We start from the raw sequence: 25,587 nt of genomic DNA, 5'->3' as shown, positions 1-25,587 counted from the left end.
TACTTCTTAGGCATAGAAGTTAAGAAGAAAAATATGGCATGGATATACTAACTCGGTTGGGTATGAAAGAATGTAAACCAGTAGCTACACCTCTGTCAACTACCGAAAAGCTTTCATTGTATGAACATGTACCGTTGGGTTTTGAAGATTCTATAAGGTACAGAAGCTTTACAATATCTTACTCTTACCGGACCAGATATTGACTTTGCTATAAATAAGGTATGCTAGTTTTTATATGCACTTATTACCGTGCATTGGTCTGCAGTTAAAAGAATTTTAAGATACCTCAGGGATACTTTGAAATTCGGTTTAAAAATTAATAGATCCAACTCTGTAGTGGTGAGTGGTTTTTCAGATGCAGACTGTGCTAGGTGTCCAAATGATAGAAGGTCAACAGGAGGACTTTAGTATTTTTGGAAAGTAATCTAATCTTATGGAGTGCTAGAAAACAACCTACAATTTCTAGATCTAGTACTACGGCTGAGTATCTGTGGCTGGGTATAAAGCTCTGGCTAATGCAACTGCTAAAATAATCTAGGTTCAATCAGCTCTTAAGGAGTCAGTACTACAGTACTAAACATATTAAATAGACAATCATTTTTTTCCGATAGCGTGTTGTAGATAAGCTATTGGAGATACGGTTCATTGCCTCCGGAGATCAACTAGCATATGATTTTACCAAGCCATTATCCGTAAAGTAGATTCGGAAATTTCGGTACAATCTCAACATTAAAGAGTTATGATTGAGAAAGAGTGTTAAAATATAGAATGTAATCTCTCTCTTCCATCTCATATAGCTAGAATCTATTCTATCTCTGAGTTGACCGGCACTCAACTCTATATTAGGTAATGTATAAATATTGGAGATTGTTTAAATCGGACTCTTAGAGATAGACTTTTGTACGTATTGTTCTTTAATCAATATATATATATATATATATAATATATATATATATATATATATGCGGCCTCTCTACTGAGAGGTACTTTCTCCTTTTTTTAATATTTATCATTTTTTACCATTTTATTTATTTTTAAATATTTGTCATTTCACGTTTTTTAAAATGTAGCTTCTAATTTTATTCCTATAAATATCTCTTATACATTTATTTACGATAGATTCTAGAATATTTTAGCTAGTTTTTAGAGTGTTTTTATCATTTCATATTAAAATCTGTACTATCTTTGATATGTTTTGGTATGTGTATTTGATCAAAAGTGATAAATATTGAAAAACGAAGGGAGCGAGATGCCTTTGCTTATTTCCGTACGTCTGCATCGTATAGAGAAAGGGAAAAAGCAAGCAGCGTAGCCGGAGCACTAGCTACGACTATACACGAAGGTACGGCCAGAGCTAAGCGTGATGACATATCTCACTGATAGCGGTGATAGGGGCTGCGGCCCTGTACGGCAGGACCTCCACGCCGGTAGGCCTCCGGCTAGTCCTCCTGGTGCGCGGATGGCGACAGGCAGGGCCTCGGCCAGCAGGATAGGGGGCGACGGCCTAGGGCAGCGCGGCTCAGGGGTTTCAACGTGAGTGGCAGCCGGTCGGGTAGCACACAGCAAAAGGGCGACAGCCGCAAGGTGATGGCCCGGCGCAAAGCCGCCGGCGAGCAGGGCGGTGCGGCACAAGACCGCGAGTGGCGACTGAGCTGCTTCGGCCAGTCTTCCTCTGGGCGACGGCGGCAAGACTAGGGGGCAGCAGCTCCTCAGCGCGGCAGGGGCTCCGCCCCTCTTCTCCTCCCCCTCATCAGATTGATCGATCCTCCACTTATATAGGCGATGGATAGAGCTTGGTGGCCAAGAAAACGACCCAAATCAGTTGGGATTTCGCGGAGACTGCAGCCGGCCGGAGTTCTTTCTAAATCGGTTAGAGATTGACTCTGATTTGATTGGGGATAAATGAATATTTGATTCGGACTTTGGAGATGGGATGAGGATGATTCGGTGTTGACTTGTGGAGATGGGGATCGAGAGGAGGCGCTCAGGTTCTTGGAAGCCCATAGTTGGCTGGAGCTAGAGGATTAGGGTGACCTCCCTGTGCTTGCGGAGGTGTGGGCCGGCCTGGGCAAACTCGGCCCAGAGAAGAAAGAACAGTGGCCCCGGGCCGGCCTGGCTACTGCGGCCCAAAGGAGAAGAAAGAGAGTCCTGGGCTGAAATGAAAGGAGAAGGCCTGCAATGGTCGCGTGGGCTGGACCAGAACCTGGAGAGGGAGAGGAAAGGTAGAAGGGCCGGCATCGGGCCAGTCCGCCCCTCTTTTATTTTCCCCTCTTTTTTATTTCTCAATTTTCTTCCTCTTCTGTCTCTATTTCAATATTTGCATGTATATGTGTGGCATATACATGTATATGTGTAGCTCTTGTGGCATGCTAAAATAACATGAGTCCTAAACTGATCACACTGTGCCTGATCTGGGAAGCCGAAACAAATAGTACTTCCTTTGAACTTAAATATTTATCGCTTTGATTAAGATCCGATTAAATTTTTAAAATTTTAACCGCTAATAACTCTCAAAATATTTAATTTAGAAACATAAAAATAGCACTTGTAGATTTATCTTAAAAATATTTTTATAATAGTATATTTTTATTAGACATTATAATAATATTCTAATATAAAACAATGGTTAGAGTTACATATCAGAAACCAAGAATAATTAAAAACGATAAATATTTATGATGCCAGAGAGTACTTGTGAATCACTGAGCATATATGACGGAAGACACGGTTTGCAATTGTTCAGGTTAGAGGATAGTATATCCAGCACAGACAAGACAGCTGACACCAGTATGGACGTGGTTCTTCTGGTATAATTGCACAGGCTGATGTCGCCGTAAACACGTGGAGCTCACTTCAAATTGATCCATGTGTCAGAAGCGTTAGAGGACCTTTTCCCACCACTCCACCAGCACGCATGGGAACCCCGCAACCTTTTTTTCTCTTCGTTCCGCTTACCTCCCTCGGCAGACGAAGGGTCCCAAATCTGAATCCATCCTGTCCACAGCCGCGGCGTTTCCTCGTCGATTCTCCTTCCCCCCCTGGTCGACAAGGGCAGCAAAACACCCCTGCGGCTGCGTGGCTGCGTGTTCCCATTACCGACGGAGGCAGACACTGAGACACAGCCGGCATGTGAACAAGATGACAGCACATGGATCCACACGGTGCAGTCACCGGTTCGTGTTCCACCGTCTCCCTTGCAAATTCTGCGAGGTTTACAGCGACAGTAGTATATACTCTCGATGCTGCACCGTGGCGTTAAACGCGCGTTTGCTTCGTCGGAGGGCCAAGCTTGTCGCTTCCGGCGGCGTCCGGCCTGACCAGATGACGCTGGAGATGTCACGGATGATGCCTACCTGAATGGCGGAACTCGACGTCACAACAAACTTGCCGCGTGCTTGGCTCGAGTGACAAGGACGTGCTCTGCTCGCTCGGCGTACTGAGCAGCAACGGCAGTGGACATCAGTCACACAGGTCAGCCTGAAGCGATAATTTCAAAAAAAAAAAGAAACAATTTAATTTCTGCAGGAATCGGAAATAATTCCCGTGATAGTTTGTGTCAGCTCTGAAAGAGTAAATTTTAAAAAATATATAACTATTTTGATATATATTAAAAAAACTATAACTTCTAGTGCTTATTTTAAAAACCTATAATTATTTTGACATAATTTTTTCACCGTGAGCCTACATGTCATCCTCTGGTAACAGTTGTACTCACAGTTAATCCTCTTATTACATATTATAGAGGATGAAAGGTGGGTCTACGGTGAAAAAGTTATAGTTTTTTAACATGTGTTAAAATAATTATAGGTTTTTAAAATGGCACCAAAAGTTATAGTTTTTTGCAATATATGTTAAAATAGTTATAGGTTTTTGAAATTTAGTCTTACTAAAATGTGCTTTTGGTCCACATTGAAGCACTTCTTCAGGTTAGTGCAGGTTAGTGGTCCTTTTATTTCAGTCAGGTTTCAATCATGTTGCCGCGTGTGGAGATGGTGGATCGATCATGATTTCCCACTCACGGTTCGTGCCTTAGATGTAGGAGTATATGGTTGTGTTGATTCTCAATAAATAGCAATGAAAAAACCAAAAAAACACTGTGCTTTCGCAGCACAAAACACCCTGCCTCTGAAACACTGATGTTCATCGGTTACTGTCACTATCCGAAACTCGCCTGTTTTTGTCAGTTAAACGGTGGAGCGATCGGTGAGCTGTGAGTGAGCACGATTTTGACTGACAATTGGCATCAGAGCTGGGTCGAGATCTGAGTTCAGAGTATGTCCATATCACCAGTGGATATGCGAACTGTCGGTGTATCAGGAACCAGGGGTGCCTGAGTCCCGAGACCAGGCCGGCCGGCCGCCACGTGTCACCATCCCGCGAGGTCCCCCTGCAGGATGAGGAGAATCTAAGTTCCGGGAGAAGGTGCTCGGGGCCACAGCCTCTGGTTCCCGAGCACTCCAGTTCCCCGATGACCTACAGAGTCCAAGTACCGGGAAGAAAGTGCTCGGAAGGGTGCCCGCTCGCCCCCGAGTACCATAGTCCCCCGATGGGCCGAACAGCCAAGTGCTCGGGAGAGAGTGCTCGGGGCTGCACGTGGCAGCCCCCGAGGACTCGGTTCCCCGAAGGTTCTACAGGAGTGCTCGGGAGAGAGTGCTCGGGGCTGCACGTCGTAGCCCCTGAGGACTCGGTTCCCCGAAGGTCCTACAGGAGTGCTCGGGAGAGAGTGCTCGGGGCTGCACGTGGCAGCCCCCGAGGACTCGGTTCCCCGAAGGTCCTACAGGAGTGCTCGGAAGAGAGTGCTCGGGGCTGCACGTGGCAGCCCCCGAGGACTCGGTTCCCTGAAGGTTCGCGCAAGATCACCCGACGCCCCGACGACCCGAAGGGACCCATCGGCGAGGTGTCAGCCAGTCAAAGGTCAAATACCTCATTTAATGGGCACGCGCGGCCTGACATCCTGACATTTCCAACTGCCCACGCCGTAGTGTCAGTCCCTGTCATGCTTTGGCAGAGGGGCGTGGGTCCATTAATTGCACGGGTCCCGTCCCGTATCATCCGGGGTACCTCGGTATAACGTTGCCAGGATCAAAGCGTTCCGCTTGCCACCCTGCCCTGACAGAAGAACAAGACAGGGTGGGCGCGCCGGGTGCCTCTGTGGCCGCCCGGTGGGCCCTCTCAACGGCGCCGGGACGTCCACAGTGGGGGGTGGTCGGATGCGCGCCGCATTTTTCCACCGCCCCTGTCACTTCGCCCGGACGGAATGATGACGCCTTTCTCCGTGGGGTCTTGGCACTCGCACCCCCTCTTTCCCATTCGGGGTAAGTCGAGGTCGGCGTGTGTATAAAAGGAAGGGATGGATAACACAGGAAAGCAGACCCAGCTAGACCTAGTTTGATCCAAGATCAAGTAACACAGGCTTGAAGACCTGAACACCACCCCGACACTCTCGAAGACACGCCCGAAAGACTCAGAATCCGCACAAGAAATCTCGAAGAACACCACAAGCAAGCTCGAGTAGAGCTAGAGCAAGAGAGCCTCAAGCTCCCTGTTAGACGATACACCCTTGTACCCAGACACATCCTTGAAGAATTCCCTTCAAGGAAGGATATTGCATCCACACAGGAGTAGGGTATTACGCCCCCGTGCGGCTCGAACCTGTCTAAACCCCGGTGCATTTATCTCTTTTTTGCACTAGGTCGATCATCCCCCACCACCGGCCGTTGCATTTATTTCCGTTTCCATTTATTTCCCCAACGAACTCGTTCAGGATCATCCCCCCAGCCGAATCTTTAAAAAGGGGTCTCTCGGGATCCCTGCGACAGGAGTTCATCCTCCGACACGGACTACTCCGCAACGCAGTCATCCCTAGTCTCATTCCCCTCCACTGCGTTGGCCATGACACTGTGGTGACGACGAAAGTGAGATTGCAGTGCAGCGCATCGTGAGGGAGATTGGTTGCTCTACGGTGTATCTAATGTTAACACGAACCAACTGTGGCAATTGGTCGATGATGATGAAGGTTATGCTTCAAGCGAGAGGGCTATGGGAGGCGGTTGATCATGGTGGTGTAGGGGTCCAAGAAGACATGATGGCACTCGAAGCCATCTTGCACGCGATGCCTCTCAAAATGATCTCGGCCATCGCCAACAAACCCAGCTCCAAGGAGGATTGGTACTCCATAAAGACTATGCATGTTGATGTCGATCAAGTCCGGAAGGCCAAGGCACAGTAGTTGCTCTGAGAACTTGAAGACATCGCATTCCACGATGGTGAGATTGTTGACGACTTTGCAATACGCCTTTCTGGCCTGGTGAGATCTTTGAAGGTCCTTCGTGTGGACATCGAGGATGAACGTGTGGTACAGAAGATGCTTCATGTTGTCCCTCCACAGCTCTAGTAGATCGCATTGTTCGTTGAGACCTTGCTTGATCTGGATGCGTTGTCGCTGGAGGGGGTGGTTGAACATCTAAAGGCAGCCCAGGAGAGATACGGTGATGGCGGTTACGCCAACTCCAACACCGAGGGCAAGCTATTTCTCACTAAGGAAGAATGGATGGTCTGACTCAAAGATCGTCAGCAGGTGGGAGATCCTTCCATGCAGTCAAGAAGGGGCATCGGGACGACATCATGGACACAGCAGGCGTTCTGACGATAGCGCATGCGGCGACACTGGTGGCCACGGTGGGAAGGATCGGTCTCAAGACAAATGTCATAATTGCGGCAAACCCGAGAACTGGGCTAGAGACTGCTGACAACCAAAGCGCAATGACAAGACTTTGATGGTCGAGGTCGAAGACGACCAGTCGACATTGCTCATTGTGCATGCTTGTGCAGTGGTGACAACACCATTGTTGGTGCAAGAACGCAAGGTGGAGGTGATCAAGGAACACCTGAAGTGACACTAAAGGGGCAGGAGGGAGTGCCTAATGATAAACACCACGATTGTGGTTTGAGTGTTAACCTGATCTTTAGGTGAGTTTGATAAACGAAGTCGGTGAGGAGCGACGTTGACGATCGGACTACAAACGTACATGACGTTGCGCCTTAGCAATCGCTACACCACACCTCAAGTGTTATCAACCTTGCCACAACACGATTAATCTAATCACGAAGGTTAATTCCTGCAATGCGATGAAGAACAATGCAAGAACAAGAAAAAGAGCAATTTGAAATTTAGGGTATGAATTGAAGATTCAAATTGATAAACTCAATAAGATGGGGTTTCAAAGACAGTAGAACATGCGGTCTAGCCGACACGCAAGTCTACACAGTAACGTAGCAATGGCTAAACTTTAATCTAACAAAACCCGAAAAACCTAAAGGGATACCTAGCTATTTATGAGGGTGGGATGACGGCCAAGGGAAAAACCCTAGGTCATCCTCCACCAGGTTGGGGCACATACACCTTGGGCCCCACTTGGGCCGAGGTCCCAAATGAAGTTACAAGGCTCAAAGCCCATCGCAACACCGTTTCTAAAAACAGACACATACTATTTTGGCGGTTGCGACTGCCATGAACAGAATTTGGAAGTGAGGTTGGATCCGTTGAAAAGTAGACTTAATAAGCTTTACAAGAAGTCTAAGAACGTTCGAAACAGACTCCATGTGAATAAATTACTATCAATTGAATCCAGCACTATTTTTGCAGTATGAATCCAAATCCAGAACGTGTTTAACTCAAACTCTTGCTTTCCTTGGCCCATAAACGACGTGGTGGCTTTGAAGAATAATTGAAGAAGGTTCCGAGTTGGTCCCCAATCAATTTTATTTATCCTCCATGCACTTCCTCCTTCCTTTACATTAATCCATGCCAATAGTTCTGAAAATGAAAACATACAGAACTCATGGTGCATCACCCTTTGCTCAAATATATAATAGGTAAAACTAACATAGAATGCATGCACCTTAGTTTTATTGTTGTATAACATAGGCATGGTCATACGTGAGCCAGTTATGTCTTCAGCATTCTCCCCTTCTTGATGGGAAACCATCCTCGGTTTCGATTTGTCTTTAAGCTTATTGTAGCTCACAAGAAAAGAAATATCATTGTGAAGCATTATTTGTTCTTTTGAAAAATTGACAACAGGAGGAAACCAACTCTCTCGAGCGTTAGCATGCACAAGAGAGGGTGAGGCAAATTTCGACGTGAAAGAATTCTAAAAGTTTTGCACAAGGAGAACATATTGTGGTATTTGGTTGCCCACAACACTCCCCTTCTAGAGAAAAAACTTGTAGCTCATTTGCACTAATAAAGGAACTAGAGAAAGAAATATTAGCGCTACTATGATCATCTACACAACACGTCTCATTGTGAAAAAGAGGTGTCTTCAAATTTAAATAAATGTACACTCTATGCATAAGATACATTCCTTTATACTTATAATTGTCAATAATATAGAAAATCGTATTAGTAGGACATGGCAAATAAGACCAAATGATATAGAAAATCATATCAGTAGAACATAGCAAATAAGACATTGAGCTCACAAACATTATCAAATTCAATATAGCGTCAAGTATTTAAAGAAGACAGTAATTCTAACTCTTCTTTCTTATCAATAATGTGAACAACATGTTTATCTTCAACAACAACAAATGGTTCAAAAATAGGAATAACATGTTCATTCACTAGTTGTGGCATAGATATAAGTGAAACATCACACAACTTTTCTTTATCACAAGGAATATCAACCAGATAAACTTGTGATAAAGAAAATTTAGTAGATATGTCCATTAATGATTGCTCTAAAATAACATGAGTAGTGAATATTGATAGTTCATTACAAACAAAGTCACCTTTAACGATGGTAGCACCAATTTTATTACCTTTTATGCTCTCCTCAGATGGTGTAGGTGCAGCAAGATTCTCTTCATGAAGAGATGGGCTTGTTAGCTTATTCTCCCTCTTTGGATTATTCTTCACTTCCTACAAGCTGTTAGTGATAGCAGGAGACACAAACATATGTTTCACAGATTCTTGTTTTCTCATGTCTATTCCAATTTGACATTCAGCTTCACAAGCAAGCTGTAGCAAATGAGATAAAGAACTATATGTTTCATGAAGAAGCATGTGCTGAATTTCTTGATTAAGCCATCTTAAAAATCAGATCTTTATAGTCTCTTCACATTCATCTCCCCCACAGCACAACAAATAATTATGCAAGTCTTTATAGTATGCTCTAGTAGTTTTACTACCTTGTTTTAAATATTGTAGTTTCTTGAAAAAGATATTAGGATAATACGTAGGAACATAAATATCTCTCAAATATCTTTTCATGGTTTTTCAAGATTGAGGTACCTTATCTTGTCTACAAGCATATTTTCACTCATTTAAAGCATATTTAGTAAAGACACTAGAGGCAACCATAACCTTTTGCTTTTCACACAGGTCATATTTCTCAAATTCTCTATGAACCGCTAGCTCCCTTCAATATATGCATGATGATCATAATCTCTATTAAAAGAAGGTATGATTGACTTGATAGTACGGTATTTATCCTATCAATCCGGTCATTTTTTCTCCAATCACCATTAATCGGCAAAAGAAAATACCCTACATTTTATACATTTGCCTTAAGCTAGCTATCCCGTTGGACTTGACAAACACATTATCCGAGATCCCATGCTTCTTCTAGTGTTGACATCAAATCTTCACTTGAGCTTGATGACAATGTTCATCCTCGCTTCACATCTCGATCCTCTCTCGATCTTCCAAAAGCTTAATGAAATTCACTTGATTGCTTCCCATACACCAAGCGTAAAAAACTTCTCTTTTCATATCATCTTCATCCAGTTCACCACCAAAACATGAACCACAAGCATCAAGCATATAAGTTGTCCATTAACCTTGTTTTGATCTTACTCTTCCAATACGACATATTAAATATCTTAATTCAATACTTGTTTTTATATGGAACCTAACCCCAACTCACCCAAGCACATATCACATGAGTTAGTATGTAAAAACTCAATTGACAATCTTATATATTTAATCACTTGATCCCCAAAAATGACTTAACCTCCACATAACTTGGAACCTTACCCTTGTGCAGACGGCGGTCATATTTCAACCCCTGGAAGCTAGGCCGCCAAACACTCATAACTCTCAGAGGGTAGGTTTTTCGGTTTCTCTCAAAGTGAATTTCCTCGATCAGGATTTTTGGTTTCTTTCAAAGTGAATTTCTCATTCATGAGTTCCAGTTTCTCTCAAAGTTAATTCCTCAATCAGGATTTCTCTTGGTCATATGATATTTCTCAATAATTCATGATCAATCCTCCATGCATCATCTATGGAACAATCTACTAATAATTCTCAACACAATTGTTAGTCCATAGATATTATTATTAATTATGAAAACTACACTTACGGGTTAGATACACCTTCAAGTGGTCCTTTTATTTTGGTAAGATTTTAGTCATGTTGCCAAGCACGGAGATAGTGGATGGATCACGATTTTCCACTCATGGTTCGTGCCTTAGATATAGGAGTATATGGTTATGTCGATTCTCAATAAATAGGAAGAAAAAAACCAGAAAATGTTGTGCTTTCGCATCACAAAACACCCCATCTCTGAAACACTAAAGGGCTTCAGTTATTGTTCACTATTTGAAACTCTTCTATTTTTCGTCAGTTAAACGACGGAGATCGGCGAGCTACGAGTGAGCGCAATTTCGACTGACATCCGGGAGAGGCTCGGTGCATGTACATTTGCAATTGCAAGGAGAAGTTGCTTTTGTTGACAAGGACCAGCGACGGATCCACCCCCGTCAGTTTTTTTGTCATGGAAGAGGAATAAGAGAATAAAGAAGAAGAAAAAAGAGGAGAATGAAGAAGAAAAAGGAGAGCCACTAGTTTTTGTTCTAGATCCGCCACATGCGAGGATCGCATGTGGCATCGATGATACGGGCACACCAAGCAAGGTGGGGGCAGGGTTTGAAAATTCTTCGGTTACTGATCGATAACCGCGATTACCAAGCTTATCAGTCTGCATCGATTTCATAATACGATCGGTTTTCAAATTTGAATTCAAAAATTCAAAAAAATAAAATAAAAATCACAAAAAATACTAAACAACTAGAGATAATTCTAAGACCTTCTTGGAAAAAAAATTCAAAAATAATATCGTTTGCATTATATTCTATAGGGAGGAAGTTTGAAAAAAAAGAGAAAAAGTTGAAGCGTGCATTATGAAATGTGAAAAATAATGGTAGACATGAAAAAACTTAATTACAGTGTTGTTTCTTAATATGTTCACTTTCTGCTTGTGAACTTTGTAAAAATAATGGAGAAATTAATTAAACTCTAAATAAAGTGAATACAATTTTAAAGATCCTCTTAAGATACGTCCTACACTCCGGATTTATGGAATGGAAATTGAACATATTTCATGAGTTTGTGTATTTTTAAAAGATATAGGACCATGTAAGAAGACTAACAAAATTGGTTCCATGATTTTTGGATTAGCAAAGACTTAACTATGCATTTAATTAGGTTTAGAAAATACATTTTCTCATATAAAATATTCTATTTTTTATGAGTATAAATACTTTATCATATACATCATGTTACAAGGAAACCAATAAAATTTTACTTAATTTAAAGCTTAGATGAATTAGTTATTGATTTTACAAGGTTGAACTATTTTTTTTTTGTTGAACTTCACTTGTTATCGAGAAATGCGCTCAGTAAATCGGGAAATTTGACCATTTACTGGTGAATGTGGTCAATGCGTGAAATATAGAAAAACCGATTGATAAATTGATCAATTTGGTTGGTTACCGATGGAATTCGATCGGTTACCGTTCGATCGATTCGGTCTAAATTTACCCTGAATTGCAAATTTGATCAAATTCTCACCGAATTTTGACTGGTTTTCACAGTAACCGGAGTAACGGTTTTCAATGTCCAAAAGTTCGTTTGTGAACCTTAAGTGGAGGGCACGTCCATGACCACGTACTCCATCCTCCACCTGACCGACCCGGATAAACAACGCTCCCCTTGGAGTGCCTTTCAGCGCGCCTTGTCTCCTCGATCAAATGCGTAAACGCTCCGCAAATGCGTAAAAAGAAAGAATCTTCTGCCTTCTGTTTGGAGGAGGACCTCCACTACAGAAGCAAGATTCTTCTGCCTTCTGTTTGGACCTTGCAGGAATAGCTTCTTCGAATGATTGTTTTGGGACGCGAAAGCCATGTCCAGATGCTGGAAGAGAAATGGTACTCCCAATCTCCAATATGGGGGGTTGCATCTGAATTTCCACAAAGTGATTGAACAAAATTTGCAGATAGAATCGCTCCAAACAGGATTTGGCACAAATGGACCCGAGCCTCAAGGACAATTCATGGTTCCGATATTTTTTTGTTGATATTTTCTTTGTTCGGAAAACATGTACACGAGCTCGTCGAGTGCTACACCCATAGGAGCACTCTGGTACTGCGACAATGTACACGGCACAGCGACGGCCGACGGCACGAAGCGAACGAAAAGTGGGGACAGAGAGAGAGACTCTAGCTAGCATCTAATTGCTACGCTCACACGGAAGGCCACACGGAGCTGGCAGCACACAGCCGGGGGCGCGACGGGCGGACCGAATCGAATCACTCGAATTCCACGAGGCGGAGCGCCGGCGGGGGCTCATCGGCGGCAGGGAGGAGGCGGGCGCGGCAGAGCGGGCAGGTGGCGCGGTCGTAGAGGAGCCAGGTCTCGAGGCAGCCGCGGTGGAAGAGGTGGCCGCAGGGGAGCCGGTTCACCACGGCCTCCGGCTCGAACCGCGCCAGGCACACGCGGCAGTCCGCCGCCGCGTCGCGCGTCGTCTGCACGAACCGCGCCGGGGTGAAGCCGCTCCTGAACCTCTCCGCCAGCCCCGGCCCCGGCCCCGGCGCCGCAAGCCGGTCCCCGCCGTCCGCGCCCTCCCCCGACCGCAGCGACGGCGGCGCTGCGGCCTGGAGGTCGAGGAAAACCAGCGCGGCCCGCACCAGGCCCGCGAGCGCGGCGATGGAGACCACCGTGTTGTAGAGCAGGTACGCCATCAGGCTGTCCCTCGGCGCCGGCATGCTCGAGATCCCCATCGCGGTGGTGTGGATTCGGGGATTTCGATCCGTGGACTCGTTTGTAATTTCCGTTTTTTCCGAGGCGGTCGACGCGAGGAGTGGAGGGAAATGGATGCAGCGAGACGAGCGGAAGGGGGCAGTGTATTTATAGCCGACTTGCTTGTGTTGGCACCTCTAGCTTGTTCGGGTAGTCGCCGGCGTTACTACGCTGCCCTTTTCAGTTAGGCGCTGCAGCCGCCGTCGGATCAGCGAGACCGCGCGCATCCGGACGTCCGATCGCCATGAGACATCCCACATGCTTTGGTTCTTGGCGCCCAATGATTTCTGCAGCTTTGGGGCGTGGCGCCCAATAATGTGTGCATGGTTTGCGAGGCACGGAGACAAGGAACGCCAATTATTTGGCCCTATCGATCCAAACTATTCTAGTATGCGTGGGAAGTAAATTATATACTAGTATTTTGTTTTATAAAATAATCTTTTTTTAATGATGATATGTGTTTATTTTTTTTCTCTTCAGTCTTATCATTATATTACGGGATATAGTCTTACAGAAATTTTTCTAAATAGTGTTCTATAAAATTTGCTTTTATATATGTGTGATACTAACAAAGGAGCATAGCGAGGGATCATCAACACATACATGAGCGGATCTGGAGGGTTGGGGCCCTACCGCAGTTCCGCTTCTTAGCCAATGAAGTCACTTTAACACTTAACAATTATTTATCATGGATGAGAGAGAAAAAAGAAAAAATAGATAAAAAGAGAAAAAAGAAAAAAAAAGAAAAGGGAGATAAAGGTTAATGAGCCTCCTAGCACCTAACATTTTTTTATCATGGATAAAGGAGAAAGAAGAAAAGAGAGAGAGAAAAGAAAAACGAGAAAGAAAAAGAGGAAGATGAAGTTAAATGAGTCTCCTACCTAACTATTCTGCATCCGTCACTGAACACATATACCATCTATCTAAAGGTCGGTCGCATATTCGCGTGAATGAATGGAATCTCGTTATCACAACTTGTGTTCTCGCTCTGGCAATCGAGGCATAAACATTTTTCACGAGAATCATGTAGGAAAACATATACCGCTTGTTTTTTTTTTCAGAAACACTTTCCCTTTCATTCTCCCTCCGTCTGAGGCCAAAGCGAGTCTCACCGTCCAAGGACCAGCTGAGTGAGACCGCTGCAGCCAACGGGAGGGTCCCCATCGGGCGGCACCAACTTGGAAGCGTCACCTGTCGTGAACGTCCACGCCGCGCCACCGCGGTGGCCGAGCAGCCAAAGCGTGTAAAACCGTCGGGGTTCATCACATCTCACGTGGCAGTAACAATCATATAAGCGTCGGGAGAAAGAACGGGAGCTGTCAAGATCGCCAACGAGAAAATTATGATCAGGTGTTGCGTTGCGTGTGAAATTGATCACCGCCGGCCTGACTTGGAGGCCTTGGCGAGCCACCTCAGGCAGTCGTTTGCTGCAAATTTTCAAATCCTCACTGATTCGTCGGTTCATATAGTATAGGTTTTCACGAAGCAAAGCGCAGGCGGAAACTGCTCCTGTTCGTACTCGCATGTGGTGCGTATTTTGGACCGAAGATTGCGATCCGTCCACGATCTCGCATGTGCGTCGCCGCTATTCTTGGCGAGGTCTGCCCGTCGACGAGGGGCCAGCAGTTCTTCGCGCCCCCGACAGCGAGCGAGAATAGTACTGGCCCCGAGCCCCCGACTGATTAATCAAGATTCTTGCCTCGCTAATCGCCGTCTACGTGCCACCTGTAAGCGGGATCGAGTGATTTGCGCCACGCTAAGATTCTATTTGGCTGAGCTGTGACTTTCAAATTCACATCAAATCTGATGTTTGCAGTTGGATATAAATTTAGATGTAAACATGATGAGTCGTCCAAATAACCAAATGTACACTCATCTCTAACTCACAAATTTTTAAACGTATAGATACTTTGCTACAAATTTTGTTAAAGATGAAGCTTCGTCAAATAAATCTTTAACAACTCGCGTGGTGTGAACTAGAGGAGGCGGCAGCTGGCAGGGGGTTGAATTAGTTTAGTGAGGTGGATTAGATTAGATTGGATTAGGGATGGATGCTTCTGGGGATTAACGACGTTGGTTAAGCGATAGATTTTGGCCGTGTGGACGACCGGCGCACGCGGCGATGTCAACGTGGGCGGTGCTGCTCCACGCACACCTGGAATCCGATGACGATGCGTCAGATTCCTCTTTCTGCCCACCTTGTTGGGTCGTTGTACTCGTCTCTTTATCCTACCTCTTGTTAGTGAGTAGTGACTGAGCAGTAATCTACTCTACTGCTTCGATATTATTTGAGCCTTTATTACTGCATTTATAATTTTTAAGCTAATCCACAAATAGCTTAGATCCTGTTTGTTTTCTATTTTGATTATGGATTCTAACCCTAACGGTAAAAATAATAATAGTAAATTGTATAAAACTATAAGTATTATGCATTAATTTCACATAAACCCTATTTTCATTAAATTCACTGAAACGTGGTCTTATATTTTTCCTAAAATTCTAGAACTTTTTTTTGTAAGTATTTCATAATTCATTTCCAACTCATTTTAATTGGATTTACCCAAAAACACTATGTAAAATTTAAACAAAAATTCTCCAAAAAAATGTTACTTTTATAATTTATAATAATTGTTAGGGTCTCGAATAAAATCTCAAAAATCTAAAAAATATTATTAATATTACTCTTATATGATACTCTAGATTATATGATGAAAAAGTGAGTTCCTTAATAAATATATAAATAGAACATATAAATAAGCATCACAAAGGAACTCACTTTTTCACCATATAAGCTAGGTCCGGAAATAATTTTAGAAATTATTCCATCATATAAGAAGAATATTGGTGAATTTTTCCATATTTTTGGAATTTTATTTGAGGCACTAACAATTGCTAGGAGTTATAAAAATAGTCTTTTTGAAGAATTTTAGTTTAAATTTTACACAGTTTTTTTTTGTGAATCTAGTAAAAAATAGGTTGCACATGAATTATGAAACACATAAATTTTTTTTAGGATTTTTAGAGAAATATAAGATTATTTTTGAGTAAATCTAATTAAAATCAGGTTTTGTATGAAATTAGAACATAATATTTGTAGTTTTACGTTACTAAGTATAATACTTATAGTTTTGTATTATAAATAATATAATACTTATAATTTTGTGCAATTAAAAAAAAAACAAATAAAATTTAAAAATTAATTCTCACAATCTACAAATCAATCAAGTTATATTATAAAATCTCACATTCTATAATCTGATAGCAATAAAGTTCTTCATATAATTCAGATTTTACAACTTCTAGTAAAAACAAACAGGAAAAATGAATGTAGAAGCACATAGCTACTTTTTTCAACGGTAGACCACGTGTCTATACTTCATCATGTAACACAATGCACTCATACGTGCGAGGGTGAATGTGTGGTGCATATGCTGAGTTGCTGACTAGCGTGTGAAAAGCGAAGCACGTGACGAATGAGCCCGGGGCCCGCCGCGAGAAGTACCGGCCCAGGAACGCAGGAAGCGGCCGCGGAAGGCGCTGACGTGCGCGCGGCGGCGTTGCTTTCCGGCGCCGCCCGAGCGGTGCGGTGCACCCAGCGCGGCAGGCCCTCCGATCCGCGTGCCCGTCGCGTGGCCACCACGTGGCTCGCCCTTCCGAACGGGAGGCGACAGAGGGACGTGGACGTGGACGTCTGCGCCCGCGTCCCGGATCGCTGAACCTGGGCTGCACGCACCACGCGCCCGCCGATCGCGCCAAACGTGGTGGAGGCCCACCGCCGCCGGGCGGACCGGAGTCCGTCCAAGATGTCGACCCGCGTCGCCTTGCGCTCGGGACCGGGCCGGGCTAAGAAGCACGGCAGGTGGGACGACGCTGTCGTCTTGTTTCGGGGGTGGATGCTTGGAGGTTGCGATTAGGGATGAAAACTTCTGTTTTTATTTTTATATTATCTCTTGAAAACGAGAAAATTGGAAACAGATACGAACACAAGAATGTCATGATATAAAAACGAACCAATTCAAATATAAATATGCGAGTATCAATCAGAAACCGATAATTTAAAATAAGAATACCGATCCGTAGAACAATGATTTTAAGTATCGACGCGACCCATAATTAATTCATACCAATAAAAATAATTTATATCATACACAGATGAACCACGTAATGACATAAATATCAACTGAAAAATAACTACCATATCGTAACTCGAGTACTCGACATAACATACAATCACTCAAAGACTAGGATTGAAAGGTGTGCAAGAGCTTGATTAATATCGGTAGGTCAGCAGCCGACTGAGACTGAACCACTGGGATCTGGTTGAACTTTGGAATAGGGGTTATGTTTGTCCTAGCTGATCGGGTTTGGCAGGTGGGCTAAATTATGATTTGTGAAGTTTAATCTTAATTAGAAAAACGAAAAATTTTATATTAAAAATAAAAAATCCAAAAACGGTCAGAAAAATACTATAACCGTTTTTATTTTTACATTTTCTTCGAAAACAGAATCGAAATAGAAGAACATATAAAAAACGGATCGAAACGAACGGAATTTATCCCGTCCGTTTTCATCCCGACTTGCGATCTCGCTGGCCCTGTAATTTCTGAGCTTGTTGGCGGTAGGGGGTGGGGAAGTGATCGGTCGTTGGTCAGTAAGAGGATAACGCCACCCGCCGCATCCTGCACGCACGGCGGAAGGGAGCCGCCGCCGGCGGCTTCTCCCGCCCAAGACGATTTCTCTCCCTGTAAGTTTTCTCCTGGTTTCGGCGACCCTTGCCTCTCCGTTCCGCGTCTGTGAATCGATTGATTTGCACGCGCGGTCTGCTCCGTCGTGAAATCCTGCTTTCGACGCCGTGTTGGGTGTCGTAAGCCAGATTAGGATTTGCTAATTGCTATTGTGAGAACTGGAGGGACTGCGGATTGCTGTTACTAACTTAGCATCGGATTAGTGATGTGTTGATGATTCGTAGTATTTGGCAACATGGGAAAAGCTGATCTGTGTGGGTTTCTAGTTATTTTCGCTCAGGCATTTAGGGCTGTCGCTTTATGGCTTCATGTTTAGCTTCAGAGAAATCCGGGAGGTGAGATGTTATCTGTGTGCTTAATTCCAAGCTCGGTGTTGAAATGCCGTAGTCACAAAAAAAAGGGAAAATGGAATGGAAGCACTAAGATGTGCAATCTGGTAGTCTGTGCAAAACTGGAGAGGAACATAAGTTTTATGGGAGAAAGAAATGATTTGGGTTCTTGTGATTTGTTAGATGTGCTGCAGAAATTTCAGGCTCGAGGGTTATGTCTAGAACTTATGAATTCTTAATTGAACATGTGCACATTCGTCTTGAGGTCATCTATGGCATAATTGAAGGCTCAAGTCCTTAAATAGATTCGACAAAATGTTTTCATTTGACAGACTTATTTAGAACAGTTGATATTGAAAGTTTGCATATGATGAGAAAGCCACAGCCAGAACATGATCCAAATGCAGTATAAAAGAAGTTAGATGATGCCAGTACATCTCATCCGCTTCTTAGTCATACTATTACAGTTTTATGTGGTTTGTTTCAGTTGCTGCTGTATCTACTAGAGAAAGCAATTTTGCCACACATTCATTGCACCTACAGGCTGTGCTCTGTGGAATACTATGAATTCCTAATGGTTTTACCTGCAAAACTTGCACAGTTATACTAACTACTAACTCACTAAAATTGTAAATTGTTAGAAACTCTGGGCTATTTGCTAGACACCAGGCATATATTTGCAGTCACCAAAATTATTCCTTCCATTCTCCTTTATATGTCATTCAGAAATGTGTGTACTCAGAATTTCAGAACGTTGACTAAATATACAGATTTTTTTATTCACAAAAATTATGCTAATTGATTTATCATCAAAAGTCCATCCATATCGCTACGGTGTTACAACTTTTACTACCATTTACCAGTAGATGAAAAAGTAATAGGCAAAGGCATGTGTTGGAGACTGTGTCGTGCCCAAAAAGACATGTGAAAGAGAATTGAGGTAGTAGTTCCCTTGAAAGGAATTTTGAAGGCTGAAGTACATTTACTGTGAACAGCAGTACCATGAAAACTCCAAACACTTATTCAGCGGAATGGCCAATGTTCGATAATGTAATATGGTTGTCTTCTTTTTAGTTGCTGGAGGTGGGGGGTTAACTACTAGTAACCATCTGTCAATCTATATTCACTTGTTCAGCGAGATAAACACACTCATAGAGAAATGATTTCCTTCTTCCTTTTGTTAAGAGTCCAAAGTGATTCCATGGTTCTGTAGAATGACTCCATTGATAGTTGGTGCTCATATCTCCCTGAACATCTATTTTTATGGTATCGCTTTCGCATTGCAATCCTTATCTTTCTGCAGGGATTTGCAGGCTTGTTTTTGGTGGAAATGTGTTTGTAATGGCAAGCGAAGAACACACAGTGGTGCATTATGTGGAGAAGCCTGACACAAGGATCCCACCAGATTTCATTGAGGAGATACTTCTCAGGCTTCCCATAAGCTCTCTTCTTAAACTGCGCAGAGTCTGCAAGCAATGGCGCAACATGATCAGCGACCCCCACTTCATCATGGAACATGCCTATCGTGCACCTAAACACCTCCTCCTTTACTTGCCTAAAGTGGATTTACCGGCATCCCTCTGTTCCAAGACTCTCAAATGCCGTGCAACGATCATTGATGAGAAATGGTCTCCATGGACATGGGCAGCATTGCATATGGACCCTGACGATCACCTCTTTGCATCATGCAATGGTCTGCTTTGCTTCTACAAGACATACACACTGAAGATAGCCAATCCTGCAACAGGTCAATGCTTGCATCTCTTGAAACCTGACGGGATAATGTTGCACGACTTCCACTATCTATACAGCTTTGGATTTCACCCGACGAGTAGAGAATACAAGCTTGTGCACTTTCTCCGTGAGCCCCAGCGCTATAAATCAGGACAACCTTTCCATTTCAACACCATTCAAGTGTACACCCTTGGCGAAGACAAATGGAGAGATATAAGAGTGCCGAGACCATGCTGCATGGTGAATCTTGGAGTTGTTACCGTGGATGGGTCAATGTATTGGCTAACAGAAGATGAAGAAACAGGCTGTGGCATGTCAGTCGCATCATTTGATCTCAGGGAAGAAACATTTGCATCGATTCAACTTCCACCATTTGAGGTAAAAGAGATAGCCTCTTGTGCCACCCCCAAAATCGCTTGCTATATAACTGAGATAGACGGGAAGGTATGTATCGTGACTATACCATACCAAAGCCATATACCAAGGTGGCGCCGCTACAACACAGAGCTTTCTGGTAGGATGGATATTTGGGCTCTTGAAAGTCAGACTGAGCACAAGTGGTTCCTGAAATATAGCATCCAATCACCATCTGTACACCGGTATGTACCTCAGCCATGCTTCATCCACAGGGAGAGGATCATACTACAGGATCGGGACGGTAATGCGTGGTACCATGATTTGGCTGGCAAGAACGTGCAGATTGAGCACAGAGAGGAGGTGAAGCTTTTAGACATAGGAGCCTACAGATTCTATGAGACGCAGTCCTACTTCTACAAGGAGACACTTATTCCTTTGAGTGTATATGCAGGGGCAGCCATTGTTTGTGCACCGCCTCGGCCTCTTGCTCCTCCAGTTGCTTGACATTAGTTTGATTGTACAAGGTCTGGCAGCATATGTGCCTCATACATAAATCCTGGTGTAATTTTTAGAGTAGACTTTTAAGCAGTCGGCTATTGTTAAGATCTGTCAAAGGTTCAGCTGTTTTCAATGCTCCTGTTGCTTTTGTTTCTTTATTCAACGTTTGTATATTAAGGGCGTGTTTGTTTTGTGCTTAAATTTGCCACGTCTAAGGTTAGTCACGCTATAAATTTTTATATAGCCATTTGGTTGATTGTCACAACCGTGACAAGTCTTGTTTTGTTTGCCTATTGGTCTACACGTCATATGCTTAATTTTTTTTGATTAATTTTACTACACTTGTGGCTAAGAATCTTTTAGTTATATTTTATAGCAAATTATACTTGGTTAACTTTAGACGTGAAACAAACGTGCCCCTAAGTTCAACCAAAGTTTCACATTTATTTCCGATCGAAAGCATGCACTGCACGGAATGTGAAGTTCTCTGCACATAGGAAGCAAACATTTCAGAATACATTGTCCGTAAACATGCAAATCAAGCAGGGCAATCTAATGCCTCCGAACGTGCAGCGGAGTTGAGTCTTGAAATGTACGCGAACCAAGAGGAGAGCGTTATCTCTAACAAACAGAAACAGAAAACGCAGAAGTCCTCAATTGGCGAAGCGAAATGGAAAAATAGAAGGGCTAGCTGGGCCATACTGGGCCTCTGTAACGGATACCGTGCTCTTCTACACAGGAGATAGCCCCGAGTTTTTTTTTTAATTTTCATATTTCCTAAATCTAAAAATTATAAATATATACGTCTGATTTCAAAAGTATAAATTTATAACTTTATCGCCCTTTGTTAGAAGGGTCAGAGATATGTCGTCTGTTCAACGAGCGAAACGAGAAAAATGGAACTGCGCGGTTATGCTACCTGGGCCATACTGGGCCTCTGTATCGGATCCCCCAGATCCTTCCTGTTCCATCACGACGGGGAGAGAAGAGGAGCTCTCACATGGCGGCGGTTGCGGAGTTCATCTGATCGTGCTGGTGAGCCCCCTCACCTCCCCCACCCCCTCGCCCTTCGATTTCCTCTTCTGCTTGTGGAATCCCTGCTCCCTCGCGATGGTCGTCTCGTTTCCGTCACCTCCACCCGTAACGGCGGCTAGGGTTCCTTTTCGGTGTTAGTGTAGGGCTTGAGGCACGCGCGGGCGGCAGGGAGGGCACGCTTGTTCGTTGTGTTTGATTCAGCAGTTCAGGTGACCGGGCAGTCTGTAATTGTGGAGAACCTGTAGTGAGGGAGCCTTTCTACCTGAATTTATTTCTCAAAGGAGCGCATCTTTTCTCTAGTTTCTTGACTTGTCATGTTCATTTTTCGTAAATGAAAGAAAGCATTTGGAGGAGATGGAGTTAATATTAGAAAAGGCTCTTATTTATTTTTTACTGTATGCAGAAGTTCTGATAGTTAAGAGCGAGTTAGAATTTTGTAGTAAAGACGTAAGACTGTAGCTTGCGCTAAAAAAGTTACACTCTAAATTTTGGACGTGGGTAGAAACGTTAAGAGGCCAGAGATGTCATCCTTCACTTACTCGATACGGTAATAAACTTTGGAGGTGGATGTAAATTACATGGATTTCATGTTCTACGCTAGTATGTTTTTTAATTTGTATGCAGTATGGTATAAGTCAGTCTTTATTCATTGTTCGTTATCATTTGTTAAATGTTTGTTTTCAGAAGGATTTGGTAGATACTGCTCACTATGTTCTCTGAAAACCCTAAATCAAAAAAGCAAAGGACGGAGGAATGCATCATAAACTCCCTCCCAAGTGACCTCATTGAGCAAATATTTTTGGGGCTTCCAGTGAGCACTTTGTTGAGGTGCATCGGTGTCTGCAAGATATGGTACAACTTCATCCGTGACCCCCAGTTCGTCACAGCACAACTCCAGCATGCACCTCGTTGTGCACTCCTATTCTTCCCTCAAGAATCTGTTGAGAGGAAGCTCTACCCTAGTGATGCTATCATCTTTGATGAAGCTTGGTCACAGTCGACAAGGGCTGTGCCAGTGATTGGGCCTGATGATTTCCTTTGCGGTTCATGCAATGGGCTTCTTTGCTTATACACAAAGACATCAACAATCAAGATTGCTAACTTTGCAACTGGTGAATGCCTGCATCTTGATAAACCTATAAAGAATTTGAAGGGCGATCACTTCTCTTTCTACAGCTTCGGATTTCACCCAGTAACAAAAGAATACAAGGTTACACACTTTATTGGTGAGGACCAAAACTATTCTCGAGGTACGTTCAATGCCATTCAAGTTTACACACTTGGTAGTGAGAATTGGAAAGATGTAGCTACTCCAGAAGCTTTAAACTTGTTCTCTATGAGAAATTCTGGAGTAGTCAATGTTGATGGAGCAATGTGTTGGCTAACCGAAGACATTGGAGCTAGCTGGAAGCATTCAGTTATCTCCTTTGATCTCAGCAAAGAAACTTTTACACGGATACAACTTCCAGCAGTTGCACTTGGGGGTTCTGGTTGTCGTCGGTATTGGATCACAGAGATAGACAGGAAGGTATGTGTTGCGACTGCTCAAGTCTACCGTCATCTCCCCAGAATGCTTGCTGGTGAGCTGCGGATCTGGACACTTGACAACAAAGTAGAGCAAAGGTGGAGCCAGAAGTGCATTATTCAGCATGCACCAAATTACATTCCAGGACCACATTTCGTTCACAGGGATAAGATCATGATGCATAGTCGTGATTGTAATCTATATTCATATGAGTTGTTTGGCAAGAACTATGAGATTAAATTGAGTAGTAGGGCGAAGCTGTTGGATTTCAGCCCCCACAAACCGCAGAACATGCAATCCTACATATGTGTGAAGTCACTTGTACGATTAGATGCATACAAGAAGGTTGGTCTTGTGCGGAGACCAAAACGGTGGGAAGGCTGGGAATTGAAGAAGTGGGAGGTGTGGGAGCGTGAGCTTCGCAATTTAGAGGATTTGTGTAGCACCATCCATCAATTGGAGCAGGACATGTCTGTATGTGGCCTAAACAATCATTAGCTTAAATGAATATTGATTATTGTTTAAGAATTGACAAATTCCTATGTTTAACTTTTAGGAACTTGCACATTTGATGGCCACGAAAATCAATCAGGTGCTGCATTGGCTACCAGATGAGACGCGGCATGTGGGTATGAAAATCATCCAAATGTTGCAGTGTGCACCAGATGGTCCAGATCAGGTACTTATCTATTGAAAATTGAAATGATCAAATGGAAGCAACCACAGTTTTGACATTTGTTCAAAAGTTTGGTATTTATTCGTCTATTCGAAGTACAAAGGCATATTATTGTTTTGATTACTCTGTAATTAGTGTTGTAACAAATGTCCAGCCAACGTCCTCTCGGCGGCTTAATTGGGTGGAGCACAAGCAGGTCATGGAGAAGTTGCGGATCCGTGTCGATAATCTGAGATATAAAATTGAGGTACAGTGTGCTGACATTTACTACCAAGTGTTATTTATGCTGCCATTTAATTGAAATGTTTACCTGCCTGCAGGCCACAACTCAGGCAAAGGAAAAGATCTTTAGTGTACTAGATAGTTATATACCAGACCAGGTAAAACCTTATGCCTATGTTAAGTTAGACATGTTTTCTGCTATGGCTTGCTAGTTCTTGTTACTCGTTTCCGTTGTGATCACATTTCCGTAATAAATGAGCAAATTAACTTGTCTAGAGTAGACAAATAAGAAAATTAGCTGTGTTATATCGATTGACACAAATGAATGACACTCCCCATTAAATTGTGATTATTTTCCATGTCATTTGTTAGTTTATACAAATGCCTGTACTTTGTTTTTTCTTCCCCATTTTTTTGGCGCTAACTGTACAGTTTTGTTTTAGCAATGCTGTATAGTTACTGAATTCATTTGATTTTAATTGTTCATTGAGTTTAATAGCTGCACTTAAAAATCTTATGTCACTTTTAATTGTAACTAGTATTTTCAGTCTGCGCAGAAGAAACTATTCTTTTATTAATATAGTATGTCAGTAGGGAACGAGATATTTGTCTATCCATACACCTTTGTATAGATGTGATGTACATGGAGTTCTTTTAAAAAAGTATGAGTAGCTAAAGTGGATTTATTAGTAAGGTTCACCATCGATTGCAGACTTTTCTTTTCATTTATATTTCTCTGGGTTGGGTTTTGAACTTAAAATCAACATCACCATAGATCAGTAACAGTTACAATGTTGGGACTTCCTTTTCATTTTCTAATGGAGCTTCTAAATGTTCCCTTTCTTGTGATGAAAGTAGTAAAGACTTATGTTTAATCCTTATTCACATTTCGCAGGGTGGTTCAAGTTCAAATGCTGAAAATAGTCCACAATGATAATGGTGATAAGATGACTGGAGAGCTACTTAGTCATGTTATTCTTGTCTGCTAGGCCTGTTCGGGAGTCGCGTGGATTCTTAAAGAATTTTGCATAGCTGCAGGGAGGAGTTTGGTCAACCGTTTGATCTGAACCAATGCACCATGTACCTGAAACTGAAATGTTTTAACTTCTTTCGAATATGTCCTGCACTATTCTGCCTGTGCTTCGAATATTCTGTGCTAGAGTCGGCTATCAGGAATTCAGAATGTCTTTTGTATGTTCAAAAGATGGCAATGCCTGAAACAAAGCCTAAATCACAAGCAGAGGTGCCGATATCATTTTCGAGGTGCTTCAGATTTCCAGCGAGTAGCTTTATGTGAATCTGTATTTCCTACTTATTCCAGACTGCCGTTGTTTTAGTTACTCGCTGCAGTATTTGATGCACTTCCTAATTGTTATGGTGAAGAT

General features: G+C 43.0%; 3 protein-coding genes across 5 annotated transcripts; 2 read left to right on the top strand and 1 right to left on the bottom strand.

Annotated features, from left to right (window-relative positions):
• Window positions 1-12,322: 12,322 nt before the first annotated feature.
• Window positions 12,323-13,173, bottom strand: LOC133902135 (probable E3 ubiquitin-protein ligase XERICO). Its single transcript, XM_062343725.1, has one exon. The coding sequence runs from the start codon at window positions 13,060-13,062 to the stop codon at window positions 12,592-12,594; it is 471 nt and encodes a 156-aa protein (XP_062199709.1). The 5' UTR covers window positions 13,063-13,173; the 3' UTR covers window positions 12,323-12,591.
• A 4,433-nt stretch (window positions 13,174-17,606) lies between these two features.
• On the top strand, window positions 17,607-20,925 carry LOC133902163 (putative F-box protein At3g17500). Of its 2 annotated transcripts, none has more exons than XM_062343762.1 (2): window positions 17,607-17,825; window positions 19,459-20,925. In XM_062343762.1, the coding sequence occupies exon 2, from the start codon at window positions 19,497-19,499 to the stop codon at window positions 20,748-20,750; it is 1,254 nt and encodes a 417-aa protein (XP_062199746.1). In that variant the 5' UTR covers window positions 17,607-17,825; window positions 19,459-19,496; the 3' UTR covers window positions 20,751-20,925. The 2 variants fall into 2 exon arrangements, with proteins under 2 accessions (XP_062199746.1, XP_062199747.1); XM_062343763.1 differs by having other exon boundaries at window positions 17,633-17,825; window positions 19,469-20,925.
• A 721-nt stretch (window positions 20,926-21,646) lies between these two features.
• LOC133902162 (F-box protein At3g07870-like) lies at window positions 21,647-25,481 on the top strand. 2 transcript variants are annotated; one of them, XM_062343761.1, is made up of 6 exons: window positions 21,647-21,779; window positions 22,464-23,778; window positions 23,861-23,983; window positions 24,135-24,227; window positions 24,301-24,360; window positions 25,098-25,481. In XM_062343761.1, the coding sequence occupies exons 2-6, from the start codon at window positions 22,489-22,491 to the stop codon at window positions 25,134-25,136; spliced, it is 1,605 nt and encodes a 534-aa protein (XP_062199745.1). In that variant the 5' UTR covers window positions 21,647-21,779; window positions 22,464-22,488; the 3' UTR covers window positions 25,137-25,481. The 2 variants fall into 2 exon arrangements, 1 of the variants encoding a protein (XP_062199745.1); XR_009906839.1 differs by lacking the exons at window positions 24,301-24,360; window positions 25,098-25,481 and having other exon boundaries at window positions 22,464-23,774.
• The last annotated feature ends 106 nt before the right edge of the window (window positions 25,482-25,587 follow it).

Source organism: Phragmites australis, chromosome 20 (genome assembly GCF_958298935.1).
Source record: "Phragmites australis chromosome 20, lpPhrAust1.1, whole genome shotgun sequence".
In the NCBI taxonomy this organism is placed as follows: Eukaryota; Viridiplantae; Streptophyta; class Magnoliopsida; order Poales; family Poaceae; genus Phragmites; species Phragmites australis.
Note: the sequence above shows the minus strand (reverse complement) of the source record. Positions and strands in the feature narration are given on the sequence as shown.